Source organism: Melanotaenia boesemani, chromosome 3 (assembly GCF_017639745.1).
Source record: "Melanotaenia boesemani isolate fMelBoe1 chromosome 3, fMelBoe1.pri, whole genome shotgun sequence".
NCBI lineage: Eukaryota > Metazoa > Chordata > Actinopteri > Atheriniformes > Melanotaeniidae > Melanotaenia > Melanotaenia boesemani.
This window is the reverse complement of record NC_055684.1, coordinates 25604228-25620376: the sequence shown is the minus strand read 5'-3', so window position 1 is coordinate 25620376 and position 16149 is coordinate 25604228. Positions and strand designations below refer to the sequence as shown.

Genomic DNA, 16149 nt, shown 5'->3' with positions numbered 1-16149 from the left:
TGCAGTTTCATTAGCTCTTTCTTGGAAGAACCACCCCACCCTCCTTCAGTTCTAACTTTCAGCTCAGATCTTTGTTGAGAGTTTTCACTGAGGGCACCAAAGGAAACTATATTTGTTATGAACTATGATCTTGTACGTTATGAATGTTCTCAGATTGTAGATAGTGAAATGATTTCAAAACAGCTTCAAAACAGAGAGGACTGGGTGGGGACCCAGTCCTCTCTTCTGCAGCTCCCATCATGACACTTCAAGTTTACAGTCCTATCCTCCTCCACATCTCTACCCCCAGCTCACCTTGCACTTCTTCAGCTTCAGAAACCCACCTTTTTCAGAAAATATTAAAGGAACTATACACTACCAATCAAAAGTTAGGTTTAGTGGTAAACTGGATTAACAACTTAAAGCTGTTTTGCAGCAATGGAGGCTATACGCCTTCGAAGTTGATGTTACCAGCTCCTAAAAGTCTCCTAACATATTTTGACTACTAACTCTTCTGCCTGTTTAAAAGCAGAGTTGGGACACACAGTGTTACCATACCCTTGGGACCATTTTTAAATCGTAATGCAGAAAGTAGTGTGTTGCACTAAAAAACGGCAAGAAAAGAGCAATTAACAATGGAAGAGAGACAGACTATCATTACACTAAAAAGTGGAGGTCTTTCCCTATTCAGAGAATTAATTCTAGGTGTCACTGAGTACAATCTCCACCACAAAAAGGCAATCAGAAACTGGGAAACCTCTGACAGAAAAGGGTCAGGCAGACCCAAAGCCACAAGAGACGGGTTTCTGAGAGTCATCAGCTTGTGTGATGGCCGGTTCCCAGGACCATTTTTACTCCCGTTGTAGAGCGAATGCCAGAAATGTGTTCGGCTGATATCTGCCAAAGGTGGCTACTTTGATGAGTGAAAGGATTAGAATGCATTTTACTTTGTAATTGGATTTAAATTTTCCTTTTTAACATAATTTATTTATTTGTGCTGTGCTTGAACTGCTTGAATTTCACTTAAAAACCTGGAAAATTTGGGATGTTCTAAAACATTTAACCAGTTGTGTAAATTTAGAATATCTCCTATTTGGTCTTTCTGTCCAGCCTAAGTTTACACTCCTAAACTTTTGCTGGGTTGAACAGACTTTTGCAGACGCAAGACTATCCGACAGACATAATGTTTCTACACAGCTAGCTGCTGATGTTATTTTAATATATAAATATATAAATATTTTAACTTTTTGATTTTACTTAATAAATATGATGCTGTTGTGTCCTATCAAGCTTCAGTTTAATCTACAAATATGCTTTGGTCTCATCCAAGTTGTTTTGTGTAGAAACGATCAAAATTCTCCTGAACTTTTAAAGGATAATGGCTCAGATTTTTTTTATTTTTACCAAGCGTTTTGTTGAGCATGTTAAAAAATAAGGCTGCCGGCAAAGTTCACAGAAACTATTTGGTGTAAAAATGAAGTGAAAAACGCAGTGCTCAAACATCTGACCCATTTTTAAGCTAATATTTATTTAGCAAAATGTACATATTTACTATCACATAGCATAAATGAAGAACACATTCATTTATTCTCATATCTATTCAGTATGCTGATATGCCAATATTCTTAATTTATGGACTGGGAATGGTTGACAAAGCAAATCTAATTGTTATATGACCTTCTGTTAGGATTTATGACTCCTCCTCACTCATATATGCCATCCAATTCTGAACCATAATTACAGAATAAATATAAATTTGAATACATGTTCTTAAAGAGGGGAAAAATCTTCTGAAACGTATTGAGTAGTTTTTATGTAAAAATAGATCAATTAATTTTATTTTTTTTAATCTGAGCCAAAAAGTATATTTGAAATATTTTAGCTGAAGTAAACACAATCGTGCTTTTATGGCCTGTGTTACAGAAAAAAACTAAAAGAAATAGTTTATAACTACAGTAATTTGCATTATTCCTTTGGCCATTGACAAAAGAGTTTCTATAAACCAAACACTCCTTTATGTACAGTTATTATTTATAACCATAAGCTAATTTGCCTAGCTTATCGGTTTACTATGTAAAACAACTCTAAAGACTTTCTTAATAATGTATGAAGCTCACAGCCTGCTGATGTGGGTGAAACAACCATCTTTGTTCTTCTGTTTGTGAAATAGCATGCTGAAAAGTGTTTGTTTACCTGAGACATGGTTTGTTCTGGAAGGATGGTCTATGAGCTGACGCAGATGCCAGTCTTCCCATAATCCTCTGGCTTTTATAGCTGCCTTTTCATCCAAATTCAAGTTAACATCTCCCAGAATACGACCTGGTAAAGTCACCAAAAATGAATATATGTATGTAGAAATGCACATTAAAGCTGCATCAGAGTATAAAACACTCCTGTATATTTGCAGGAAGCATCACTAAGCTGTGTAACACTTTTGTCTGTTGAGTTTACTGCAGCCATTCTACCCAGCTTAACTCAGGCTTGTGGAGGTTGTGAGCAGTCAGAGTACCTGTGACTGAGCTTGATGCAGGACGGGCGTGCAGGGCGATATCCGGCTGAGAGGGGCTGTTGCTCTGGAGGTTTGGCATCTGGTGAGATTTGGACATCCCATGCTGGCTGCCTTCAGCCTGGCTTGGAGAAGCCATTAAGGGCTGCTGGGAAGCGGATGAAGCAGCAGGCAGATGTGCAGGTCGGATCTTCTCCGCCATCAGCTGCTCCTTGATTTTATTGATCAATACTAGGTTATCCAGCTGACAGCCAGGAAACAACATTAGTGACAGGAGAACAGCCATCATCAGTTTAATCAGTGTCACTTAAGAGGCAATGGTTTCCTCTAGTGGCTCAAACTTGACACTGCAGCCATAACATCAACAAACCAGGGCTGTCTTTACAAAGCTGCTTTCTTTCCAACCATTTATTTTATAATAATATAAGATATAATTATAAGAATAATTGTTTTTTCATGAGCTCGTTCTAATACTACCTGCTGACAAGTTGTGATGACAAAATTTTTAATGCTCATATTTGTTTCATTTAGAGGATTTAAAGCAATATTGTCCTGAGATTGACTTGTTCTAAGGTTTTTCTTGCAGCCTTTGTAAATATTTTACATCACATCTACCAAAGACCTAATCAGTTCACCTTGGAACCTCAGAGGGTTTCTGGACATTTTCTCTGTACCTTTAATGGCATTACTGCAGTTACACAATGGAACAGTCCATAAATATCTGGTGCAACTTTTCTTTTGTTTTGAGTGTATTTGAAATGTCTCTCCCAAATAAACAGATACTAAATGCCTTGAGCTATTTGTGTTGTGATTTTCTGCTCTGCTTACATAATCACATTACATTCAGCACATTTTTTTCACTCCACAGCTTCAACTTCATCTGGGGCCTGATATTATATGGAAAAGACAAACATATGACTCTGAAGCTTCATAGAGGATATATTTTAACTTATAGAAAATATATTATACAAATGATACTTTTAGTTTATTGGGTCAGTGATCATAAACATTATACAAAAGTTTAAGGTGCATTTTGGTATAATTTAAGTATTAAATCTTAATATAAATTCCGACTGCACCTCAAAACGGCAAACCCTCTATATGCAATACACCACTTTCTTGCAAAGATCCAGATGAGATTCTTGGCACTACTTTGATTTTTGTATTGGTAATTTTCACAGCTGTGAAAACTCAACACTGAAAGATTAATGTTATAAGAAAAATATCCGCTGCCATTCATATGTCTATTTTGGAGAAGGCCTTGCTAAGACAACATCAAACTATTGTGAGATAATGAATAATGCACTTCCCTATCCACACCATCGTTCCTCAGTATAGTTGACCTGTAACTGAAACTTTATGTGCAAACATGCAAAAAGTCCTTGTTAGCAAGGTAAGCACCACTGCTGTGTTGGCTAAGTCCACCACAAGGGTGTGATATGCTCCCATATTTGGGAGATCAGTACATTTTTTTGAGTGTGCAATCTAACTTTGCAACCCAAAACTACAGATACCACCATACCCATGTCGGGTATTATGACGGCATCAGATAATGCAGAATGTCTGTTTACTCCTGCATGTTGACATTTAGTTGAATTCAGTCTGGTCAGGTGCTCTGTTAATGCTTCACATTTCCAATCCTATGCTTTGACCTGAAAATACCAGAGGAAGCAGGGGACAGAATAACCCCACCTGATGATGTGCGTGTCATTTGTAAATGTCTCTTACAGAGATGTGGAGTCAAGCTGTCCAGTTCACCACTCACAACTGTAAATGTTTGCCAGCTGTTTGAGCCTGTGCTGCAACAGCTCAACCAGAAAAGTCCAATACATTCAAAACAAAGAGGGCACAAGCACCATCTGTCACAATGGAGTTGGACATACTTGAGTCAGCATATTGATTCCTACATCATGATTACATACTTATATAAGGAGAGCAAAAAGCAACGAGTATTAGCTCTTTATGTATTTATTTATTTTTGAAACTGTCAAAATTGTCAAAAAAAAACTGTCAAAAAACTCCTTTGGGTTTTGAATAATAATAATTATTATTAAAAGCATGTCATTTCAAGAATACTCAAGGTCAAAATCCTTCTACATCACTGTGTGAATGTGTGCAGAAACAAGTGTGAATACCAGTCGCTCACCTGGCTGGGCATGGCAGGAGGTGGAGGCCAAAAGTAAGGATTGTTAAAGCGGGGTTCAGCCATCCTGAAACAAATACAAATGCGGTCATAAACAGGATGACGGCAGCTTCTCGGTCGGTGGTGAAATTCTGATCAGGACCTGTACAAGCGCATGTTTAAAGTTAATCTTGTATGAAAGTAATTTTCAACTTTTTAAGCTTGCAACCTGTTAAATGAAGGAACTTTTACTAATACTTTATGGTTACATAGTATGTTCTTCTTCTTTTTAATTTTTATGATTCGCTTTGCTTTATGTTTTCTGTCTGATCTTATTTATTTAAGGAAGGATAGCAGTCATATTGTAAGATATTCCTCAACATTGTGACCAGTATATTTATGTATGGATCTGTTGTTAGTGTTGAATACCGTGGTTAAAAACCGCTCTCCACCCAGACAGCAGCTGACTGTTTGATGTGATAATCAGTCTTGTGATAGGGCATTTTCACAGACATTCTGTTCTGGGGTCTTCGATTTCACCCAACCTTGCTTTCTAGCACTATCCTCAAGCTACAAACTTCATCACTGACAGAAGGAAGGATGTTTCAAAACCCGCCATGGTGAGTGAAGTCAACAGGATTTTTTTTTTTTAGTTTTTTTTTTATTAGAAGGAGAATGATTTTGTAAATTATGTTTAGTTTCTTCGATTCTCTATCAAAAATGTGAATGATGGGCATGCTGCCTTGGAGATAGGCTCTAACATTAGATGAGGAACTTACTGAAACAGTTATCTGAGAAAACAGAGGGTGATGTGGCTCAGATACTAATCTGTCGCTCCGTGTCTCCTCCTTCACAAAAAGGGGCCCCAATGAGAAAATTGTGCATTTTCCCCACAGACTTGAGTCCAAACCTAAACCAACATACTACATTTATTTGTGACAATTACTACATAAGGAAAACAGGATGCTTGATCCAGCTTCTTCTTAACTGACCAGATGGTAAGAAATGTTCCTATTTTTAAGGCAGAGTGAAATACATACAATTCTAGTTGTAATCTGAGGGCCTTTCTTTCTATAACTTCTCTTTTCAACCCTGCAGGAAGTTCTTTTTAAAACATTTTGCTTTGCATGCTTTGGCACACTGCACCATTCCAAAGTCTGTTTGGCTTAGCAGAGGCATAACACAGTCCACATCCGCTAGCCAAGAGAAACAAAACCAATACGTCTAGAGGTATGAGTGTACAATGAACCTCACAAAATATTTTTCTAATGATGCCAGTGGGGTTTGGTTTCTCTTCCTCCAGGTTTCTGTCTCAGGGGAGTTTAACTGCTGTTGCACATCTTTGTGCCACTTTCTGAACTGACATGTTTTCACAGTGAGATTCTGTATAAAACTTAACAGTTTGTGTGTTTTGCTGTCTTTGGTGTTTCTCTTCAGACTGCAGAGGTTTTCCAGTCAGGGTTCATTTTTTTAAATTGTAGAGTTACTTCTACAGTTACTGCAACTGCTGCCTGAATGGTGTTTATTTCAGTTTATGTGACAAAAACACCAGCATCAAATTGTCATTAATGATAGCGGGACATCTGGGAATATTGTTGCGTGTTATTGAGACATCTATGATAACCAATACATTTTTAAAACTAACTATAACGGTACACCAGGTATACTTAGTTTAACCACTACATTAACTATCAATCAGTCAACACTTCAAACTGCATTTCAAAAAGGTTTTTATCTCTTTCTAAAATTTTTTTTCAATAGTTAAAAGAGAAATTAAACAGAAACAAATGTGTCTTTTCTAATATGCAGCCCTCTATAACTGGTTTTCCATTGTGACTAATCACATTTACAACAGTTAATGAGTCATTTTTCAAAGCAGAAAACCCCAATTATTTCTGAAGACGTCATTTGGATGGATAATTATTTAAAAACAGCTTTATTTTATTAAGGCAAGTGGATTGTAGTTGTGGAGTTTGATGATTTTCTGTGTATCTTTGAAAGTTTTGTTCATTTGGAACATTTCTAAACGTTTTATGGTTTATTTATGTGGGTTGACCCCTTGTATGTGTGAGATTACCACTGACATAATCATTATCAACAATAAGACATGAGATTACTTTTGGGTTATGAAAAACATGTGTGACTGATCACACAACCTGACCAACCTCCAGACTAGAGGAAATAAACTGCCCCATAGATGCTTATTTGTATCTAGTGCTGGTTATTTTAAATGTTTATAAGTGAAAAAATACTGACATATTACTTATGCCTAATGGAAAAGACAAAAGTCTTATTATAGGCCTACAATCAGTGTTCATTGCGAAGAAAAGAACCCAAACCGACAGCTATTAATTTAAATCAAGTATAGCGCAGTAATTATTATTAAATTAATAGAATAATGATTTCCGCTTAAATGTTGGGTGCTACAATAAGCCTGTTAGATCCAGGAGATAAAACACTGTTGTGAGTCCTTTACAGCCAAAAAACAAATGTTAAACCTCCATTTTCAGCTTCAAAGAGCATCCTTGCTCCTTGACGCTTAAAAAAATGGGAACGCATCTCAGAAACAAAAGTTAGGGGTAGTAACTTTTACGTTTTCGTACGCACAGAGATGACTCTTTCCACCCTTTTAACTAAAGATAAACGGAATATGCTGTTATAATTTTAGCTGCTTTAAAAGCGAGCATTTCTCTTAAAGAGGAGCAATCCTGCGCAGCGTCTCGATCTGTCCGCCGCCTCTCCCACATTCTCAGACAGTTTATTAAAAAATTCAGACAAAAGGAAAACAAAAATGGCAGCCCCGTCTTATTTTTTATAAGCAATGGACGCCATATTCTGCAGATCCGAATATTGTAAGCAGATAACTCTCTGGATGTCATTAGACGCCTTTGCGATGCGACAGCATGCGGCATATTTGCATTAAGCGTCCGAATGATTGTTTACTTTGATTTGCAGGTTTGAATAGCCCGGCTTGGGGAGGGGAGGAAAAAAAAAAACCCGACACTTCCTACAACAATCAGCATGCCTTTGCTGAGTGTTGTGTAGCTGCTGAGCCATAAATCCGACAGCCGATGATGATGATTATGACGCGATGTGAATGGTTTTAACAGAAATAATTCCGTAGCACATCATCCATCGGCTGTAGATGCCTTTTAAAAAAATCCAACTTTTGCACGGCTCACATTAAAACCTTGACGAAGCGGCAGAGCAGCTGTGAGTATCTGAAACGGGGGGTAAAAAAAAAGAAAGAAAATCTGCACGGAGAGAGGCCAACATACCTGCGCCAGGGAGCGACGAAATATTTAATAACGGTTCAGGCTCCTCTTTCTGCTCGCTTCCAGTCGGACTTCAAACCTTCCGGGTCGCCTGCTGTTCACTTCTGGGTGCTGCAGGCGAGGAATTGTTTCAGTGTAAAGTTTAAAAAAAAGAAAAGACAAAGAAAAAACACTGTGCTTCATTTGATTTTAACCCATTTTTCTGCTTTCAAACATGAACGCTAACTATTTCCCTGCAGATGCTGATTTGTACATTTGGACTTAAACCTGCCTGCAAGCACGGAACGCTAACAAAGCTTCCCCGATGGTGGTGTTTTAATATTATATACCCTAAAATAGGATAATTGAGTGCCATACTCTGAAAAACAAAACAAAACAAACAAACAAACAAAAAAAAAACATATAAAATAGCCTAATCAATTTTTATGTTCATTGCTGCGACAGACGCACCGGGATTTTAGTGCGTGGGAGGGAAAGGTGATGCAGGTGTAACCTTTTTCATGGACTGTGCAAAAGCTGAGTGTCTATCTCAGATCACATCGGTGCAGTAAATATGAAGTGTAATCCTCTCAGCCCCAGCCGCATGACAAGCTGCTAATATGCTCTGTGCTTAGCTCAGCAGGAGATGGCACTGCTGCCACAGCGCAGAACCATGGAGCCTCAGCTGGTGGGGACGTTGCTCCAATAGAGCTAAAAGCACGAGGAGATACTATTAACAGGAGAAAAATGAGCAATTAACAACCACACATGGTGCTGGTAAAGTCTTTTCTTTGAAATAATTTCATTGCACACTAAATTAGCAGTTTATGTTTCAAGATTAAATGTTTTTAGAAAGGTGTTGATTGGATTGGAGCCTTAGATACTGTGGTTTACAACTACATTTAAATCACGGCAAGCATTTTGGTAAAACTGCAAGTAAAGTTAGTACTTAAACTGTATAAACAAATTATCAGTAGCACAGCACTTATTACTTTGCAATGAATGTTATTATATAATTGCAATGGGCTGCACAATTAATTGAAAGTGATTACAATATCAATATTAACACAGCAATGACAATTTGACTTGAAATAGAACAAACGTGTATTAATGAGGACTGCATGCAACCTAAAGGAAGTTCTGCTTCTTTGCATGTTTTACAGCTAGCAAGCATGCACAGATGCAAAAGTGTCAGCACAGCTGAGGTTGGCATCATATCTTGAAATATTTGCTTGATGTTTAACACAAGTGATGTTGTAACTGCAACAAAAACATTGCGTTTCATGTTCTAATGTTGTACAATTCTGTTTGGTAATATGTATGCACACTTCAAATGGGCAGCTTATTAACGTTTCTTAAAAAAATGAAAAATTGTTACTTATTAGATTTTTATTTATTTATTTAAGTAATTATTTAACTGTAAGCTTTTTAATTGAAAACAAAGATTTATGGATTTATTACAGGTCTGTGTTGAACCACCAACTGAAGTTAATCAGGCTCTTTATTATCCATAATTTCCAATGTAATCATCTTTACTTTAACTGGTGATAGCATACACACAGATAGATGGCTATAATTGAATTTAAACACACACGCACGCTGACCAGCCATAACATTATAGTATTATATGTAGGTTTTTTCTCCGAAAATGTTCTGACCTGTTAGGATGGACAAAGACTATTCAGGACATGCTGCTGTTGATAAATGGGTGTTACTGGCCTGCAGAATGTTAGGTAGGGGACAAGTACCAGAGTAGCATTTATATAACATGATGCAGCTTTTTCTAGAAGAGCATTGTGTAACTCACAACCATCTGATACATGTCAGTGTTTTAAGTGTTGTTGTTGATAAGTACACAAATTTATGTTTATACAGTATTTAGATTTCCATGTAAAACACAAGCTGATCTCAGCTTTGGAACATGATAAGAAAATGCAAGCTGCAGCTTAATGAAGTGAGTTCTGATGACAAGAGAAACATCTACAGACTGCAAAAAGCTACATCTCAGCTGAAATGATATTTTTGCATGTTTTATTGTTTTTTTTATTTAATTTGGAGGTTTAATAAACGTACAATAAAAATGTTGCTTTCTTCATTTAATTTAACCAATTATTTAACTTAATTAAATTAATTTTAAACATTTCTACACTTTTATGAAACATGTTTGTACTGTTACACACATTTAAAGACCAATGCTTTGCGTCTCATGTTTAAGTCAGTGAGTCGTTGGACTGGTTTTCTTGCCTGCACAAACACTACCACACCCTCCCAGACGCACATATTCTCTCACCTCCACAGGCCAGGTGCAGCGAACACAGAAGTCAGGGGGAGGCGACGAAGAGGAGGGAGGCTCATTATCCCTTTGAGGGTGGAGCAAAAGGGGAGGTAAAAAAAAAGCGGATGAAGCATTTGAAGCACATATTGGCATGCTTCTCAGCAGGCTCATATGAGTACAGGTAAGAATGGATAAACTTCACTGAATTCATATTTTTTATTTTATATCTAGATGATTTTTTTCTGATAGATTTAATTCAAATTATTTTAAAGATGAGGGAAAGGTTTTTCCAGTTTGAACCAGTCTGATTAAACAGTGTCAGGTGGACATGTTTGTGGTCAGGTCTGTGCAGACAGGTCTACAAAACATGCACTTGTTTGCATAACTAAAGTTTCCAGGCATTTCCTTATTCATTGCTGGTGTAGTTTGCAAATAAATGTTATGCATGTTAACACAGGCACACAGGTACTGTTACTAAACTTTTGAATTTTTCAAGCCTGGTCTAAGGTTCATTTCCAGTGTACACAAAGAAATATTGATCCAGTACTAAGAGGCAGAAAGTTTCACTGACATGGAAATGATTGTGTAAAACACGCAAATAAATGCAGAAATCTTTACTATTTTTGTGGCTTTACTCTCAGCAGAGTGCTTAGCATTCCTGAGCTTCTTCACCCTGAGGCAAAGATAAAAACCTGCTTTATAAATGCTGGCCTGTATTTTTTGTTGTGTTGCAGCTATGGATGGCGTGTTAGAAGGAGCAGTGGCGTTGTGTGTATGTAAACTGGCTTGCAGCCTTCTCTTCCTGCCCTCACTGACGGCGTCCTATAGCTCGGTCAGCTTCTGCTGCTGCTGCCTCCTGATCTTCACTGACTTCCAGGTCACAGGTGAGGACATGACCAGGTGTATTTAATGCTGACCTCATAGCTAGTATATATTTTAAAGGTTGTTCATTCATTGCTTTGTAGTACTACCATAACTGTAATAGACCAACACAGATTGCGATTTACAATTTTACTTGTAATACTTGCAACGTGTACCTTCATATTTTAATACAACACAGCTCTCCAAGAGAATCTATTTCTGACCTGTGATGGTTTCAGCTCATTCTCTGCTGCTGTGATGTGCAGATTTACTCCAGCACCTTGTGGCATCACTCACAGTTGTGGTTACAGGTGCAACAGACTATATCTCTGACCACACCCAACCAGGGTGCTGGTCACAGTCAGCAATGTAGCAGGCTTGGTGCTTTCAAACAGCCACTAAGCAGCTCTTTTAATACACCTTACACAAAGCTTCATGCTAACCCTTTTCCTCATGAGTAGTTGTAACACCCTGCAAATGTAAAGTAAATGTTCGATAGGAACAACAGTGATGCTGTAAAACCTTATGGAATGTATTTATTGTCTGAACTTTGGCAGCATTTGTTGTTGAATATGATCTAAAAGGTATGGCTCCACATGTACAAACTAGAAGCACTCAGAGAGCAACGATCTCTGCCAAGACATAGAGTCACTCACCTGAGAAAAACCTCCAAAAGCCCATCCAGTACCCTCTATATTTAGAAGCCATCAGATCCAGAATATCAACATGATCTGGGTAAAACAATGTCAGATTAAGACATCTACCTATCTCATTTTGTAATTATTTCTTTATTTATTTTTGACAGTGATTTGGGGCATATCTGAGGAGTTAGAAGCTGCAATGGCAAAATTATTCTTATCACCCAATAGTAAAGAATCCTTAAAAAATTGCTGGATCCAGACGGTCACCCCTAAAATCTAATCAATTAGTCCTTTATTCCATTTCTGACATTTCCTGAAAATTTAATCAAAACGTATCCATAAGTGTTTTCCAGTTATGTTGCTAACAGACAAACTAATGCTGCCAAAACATAAAAAAATAATAACAAAAGCAGAAGACTGAATGCAGAATAAGATTTGACTATGCTCCAACAAATGAATGAGGACGACTCAGATGGAGGAGAAATGATCAGCTACTCTTACTACAAGAGGACCAAGATAGAAGTAGACACCCTTGACATGATGCCAAGACAGTATTCATCTCGAGCTGCAACTAGAAGAAATTTAGCTGATAAGTTAGTAGCCTATCTGACATTTTCTATTTGAAATAGCTACAAGCCCAAAGTAATCCCACAAATTAATAATTTATTTATTAAAGCTTTGTCTACTTATGAATTATTAAAATAATTTAAAGGGGGAAAAATTGGTTTCTGTAAAAGCGACGTTTATCAGTGTTTCCCCAAGGTTCACAGCCTTGAGGGGGCGGGAGACATTGACTCACATCCAGCCATCAACAAATAACAATTAGTCTGTCTTGAACATAAACTTTAGTTTCATATGTGTAACTTAGGTACAAGTCTAATGAACAGGGAGTAAACCTCAACCTCATAATCAGCTCTGCTGTATCAGGTATTCATGAACTCAGCAGCTGTAACATGTTACCCACCCATTACAGCATCACAGTGGAAATATGACACAATAATGGCAAAATAGCCTTATTTAAACATCACATGAAAGCTAGACTCAGCTGTGAAGTCACGTTGCATTTCAAAATTTTATTACAGACCAATTTTCCAGAAATGAGTGAAAGGCAGTGAAAAAAACAAACAAACAAAAAATATAGATATATAATATAGATATAAACGCGGCACAAACAGTTAATCTTTGCAAATGTCTTGATAAAGACCTTTTCATTCAATGGAGTTACTAAATATGCTTGAAGTTAAAACCTATAAATAATTTTGGATCTATTTTAGGTCGAATAACACGACTTAGAAATGACTGACTACAATGACGGTCATGGTAGATTCTGCTTGTTCAGCTGTGCGTGTGCCCGCGATGGATACGAAGTTCTCTGTGTAACATCGGAGGACAAATACTTCACCCGTTTCTCTCTTGAGTGAGTGTTTCCATCTTCACCTCCCTGGGTGAGTTAAAAAATTGTCTGATTTTCAGCTGGTTTTCAGACATGCCACTCTATCCGCTGGCGGAAGTGTGCTCAACTGTGTGCATGCACACAAGTCTATGTGTGGCATCAGAACAGAGCAACACTGGTTGCCGCTATGACATGCCATCATGTAAATCCGATCAAACAACATCAGACTGTTTAGTTTTTAAATCGAAAGACAAAGTATAAACCTGTTCAACAGTAAAAGGAACTTTAGGGGAAAAATTGATTGTGATGCTTCCTCTGCGCGGTGTCAAAATAACCCCCTCTGGATCCAGATCACCCCCAAGATATAATTACTTTAATCAATTTCTAAGATTTTCTGAACATTTATTCAAAACCCGTCTATTCCCTACTTTTTTAGTTATGTTGCTAACAGACAGACAGACAAACGGATGCTGCCAAAAACATAACATCGCTATGGCGGAGGTAATAGAGCTTAGAAAAGTACATCATCTTGCGGTGCATTGTGGGATGCGGCCACCATACTTGCAGATGCAGAGTGAAACTGGGACAACTTTACATAAATAAATAAATAAATGGATGGAGAAAAATGTAAAAATGCTCTTCCTTGCAGAGAAAATTTGAACAATCAGACAAGGGAATGTTATCCAGGTAAAATCTAGACATTAGGTGGAATTGGTCCATACAAGCGTGGGGAACTGTCCCAAAAATCTAGGATGTGTGCAGCTGCAGCCTGTAAGGCACCTGCAGCTGGTGAGGCTTAATTCTTGCCTACCTGTTAGCTGTATATTTATGCACATAGGACACATATCAGTTAGTGCACAACATACACAAAACATTTTATTAAGTAAGTTTTCTCCCTCCTTTACAAGGAACTACCAAGCTTAATGGTACTGTGCTGCTTATATAGTGTATTTGGAGCGTACGTTGAGCATTTTTAATTACTCAAGGGTTCATTGTTGTATTGTTTCCTTTTTTAATTTTCATTTTAGTAGTTTTATTTCCTCAGTGGTTTTTTATTGGTAATTCCAGTGGACAATCATGTTTGACGTGTGAGTGGACTGTATTATTTGATGCTTTTGATATTATGAGGACCTCCTATTAGGGACAAAAAGAAGAAGAAGAAGAAGAAAACACTTACTTATTACTTACATATTCAACCACCGTCTGAACTTGAGGTGTACTCGCCTCTGGTCACCTCCCAAGCGATGGTGTCCTCCAGTGAAAGCAGGTGTTTTGACTTAAGCGCACACTAATCCAGCATTCTTTAATGTCAAGCCTGCAGTCTGCCAACACCCACAGTAATACATATTTAACATGTACTATGTAATACACAAATGTCTAAATACAACGCAGATTACACACTGTGGAAAATGTAGCTAACAGTGAAGCTAACTGAAGTTGCAGGACAAAGAAAGAATGCAATCACTCCACCTTTCACATACAAATAATGCTGACTTTCTACTTTCTACTAGGAATGTAGTCAGTCATGTATGGAAGCTAGTTGAGCTGCACTACAAGAATTTTAGGGTGCTTTTTTTTAAAAATTGACCTGTTAAAAGAAAGTATTGGTAATATTTGTGAGCTGTATGGAAGGTGGGCGATTTGAGCTAAATTTGGATCAAGGAAAATAAGGATGTACACATACATTGTAATGTTTTGAAAGTTCTTCTTAATTATAGTCTGGCACACTGAATGTGTCATGCACTGTTGTCTCATATGCTGTCAGACTGAAAAGTGTTTGGTCAGAGTTACAATTGTTCATCTTATCAAAACTTCTTATCTAGACACCACTTAGCTCTAGCCAGTCCACTCCATTTACACTCAGTAATCCCTGACAGTTACGGTGACTTTAACTAACTTTACAGAAGAGACCTTTCGCTTTATCTTTTGTTTTGTGATGAGCAAAGCCACTCTGAAATGTCTGCTCTAGTCTCTGTTGGTCTGTGCTATCTAACCCACCCATTCTGTTTTGTGTTTCCAGTTTTTCTAAGTTTGCTTTGCATCTTTGAGTCTTGGCTGACTGAAGTGAGCCCAACAGGTGACGTCATTGCTCTGCGCTTCCTGCTCTTCCTCAGCCACACCTATGGGGCCGTGCTGCTCTTGAGTACATTTCTGATTGCTGCGGAGAATCTGATCAGACTGTTGTGGCCTCACACTGTTGTCAGTCACAGGGCGGTGAGTCAAACTGGTGCACAGCAGTGTCATGTTGGGGAGGAAAAAGTCGAAGAGGAGGAGGACATCGACGGCTTGGATAATGACATGAGCTTGCATCAAGTTGGCGGCTTCCTCTGTTGCTTGTCGGTGTGGATCGTTGTCGCCCTGAATGTCAGATGGCGTTGGAAAGTGGAGGAAAAGTGGGCTGCGGACTGTTTGTACACAACCGACTCACTTGTCAGATGTCTGCCCAACCTGCTTGCATCCATGCCCAGTGCAATGAATCCCTTCTGGAGCATGGCTTTCCTCTTCCTCCTCCTACTGCTGCTGACCATCAGCCCAGGCCTGCAGAGACAACACCAGACCCCTGCACAGGCAGAGAGCACACATGGAGAGAAAGATGGTGATTACTGGTGGCAGGACTTCATTTCAGTGTTGTTAGCACCTTTCAAGCCTCTGCATCCTGGTATGTCAGTGGTAGAGCCAAAACTGTGTGTTGATCCAGAGAAAACAGACAGCAGCTGCACTGGTAACACAGCATGTTCCTGGAACAGCGTGCAGATGTCAACGTGTCACCATGGAGATGTCATCTCCCCTGATTGTTTTTCTGGAAAAAGGGAAAGACAGGAGCATGAGAGCTCACATAGAGGTATATCTCTGACATTTATAACCGAGAAGCACGTGGACTCACCACACAGCCAGTGTGAGCAGCAATGGTGGGGTTTTCCAAGCCTGGAGGTGAATGTAATGATAGGGTTAGTGGGCGTGCTTTCCATTTTGATGCTACCTTTCAATCTTAGTGTGAATATTCTTTTGATCAGGACTATAGACGTCCTGCTAGAATGGTGCATTACATCTTTACTTTCATCTACAGCAAACACTAGAGACTCATCAACCTCACACAGTGTAGCACAAGTTTGAAAAA

At 38.3% G+C, this 16149-nt stretch overlaps 2 protein-coding genes across 9 annotated transcripts in view; one reads left to right on the top strand and one right to left on the bottom strand.

Moving 5' to 3' along the window:
* The window catches only part of znf362a (zinc finger protein 362a), a 25795-nt gene extending 17352 nt beyond the window's left edge, over positions 1 to 8443 (bottom strand). For 2 of the 4 annotated variants that reach the window (XR_006009743.1, XM_041980068.1), the window contains exons 1-4: positions 7886 to 8063; positions 4632 to 4695; positions 2489 to 2729; positions 2173 to 2298 (exon numbers count right to left, since the gene is read on the bottom strand). Coding sequence is in view for 3 of the 4 variants with exons in the window: in XM_041980068.1 (XP_041836002.1) it covers positions 2173 to 2298; positions 2489 to 2729; positions 4632 to 4694 (430 nt within the window). In the remaining variant the exon portion in view is untranslated. Of the gene's footprint in view, positions 1 to 2172; positions 2299 to 2488; positions 2730 to 4631; positions 4696 to 7885; positions 8064 to 8375 lie in introns of those variants that run through there. The other 2 variants (XM_041980069.1, XM_041980070.1) reach the window with 2 other exon arrangements.
* Positions 5590 to 16149, top strand: LOC121636530. Of its 5 annotated transcripts, none has more exons than XM_041980072.1 (5): positions 8503 to 8638; positions 9025 to 9066; positions 10160 to 10317; positions 10871 to 11020; positions 15052 to 16149. In XM_041980072.1, the coding sequence occupies exons 3-5, from the start codon at positions 10308 to 10310 to the stop codon at positions 16143 to 16145; spliced, it is 1254 nt and encodes a 417-aa protein (XP_041836006.1). In that variant the 5' UTR covers positions 8503 to 8638; positions 9025 to 9066; positions 10160 to 10307; the 3' UTR covers positions 16146 to 16149. The 5 variants fall into 5 exon arrangements, with proteins under 5 accessions (XP_041836009.1, XP_041836010.1, XP_041836006.1 ...); XM_041980074.1 differs by having other exon boundaries at positions 8573 to 8632; XM_041980075.1 differs by lacking the exons at positions 8503 to 8638; positions 9025 to 9066 and adding an exon at positions 5590 to 5605.

Bases quoted from the DNA above. Each gene is read 5' to 3' on its own strand.
- LOC121636530 (XM_041980075.1), top strand. The intron at 11,021-15,051 runs GTGAGGACATGA...TTGTGTTTCCAG, and splicing joins CACTGACTTCCAGGTCACAG to TTTTTCTAAGTTTGCTTTGC.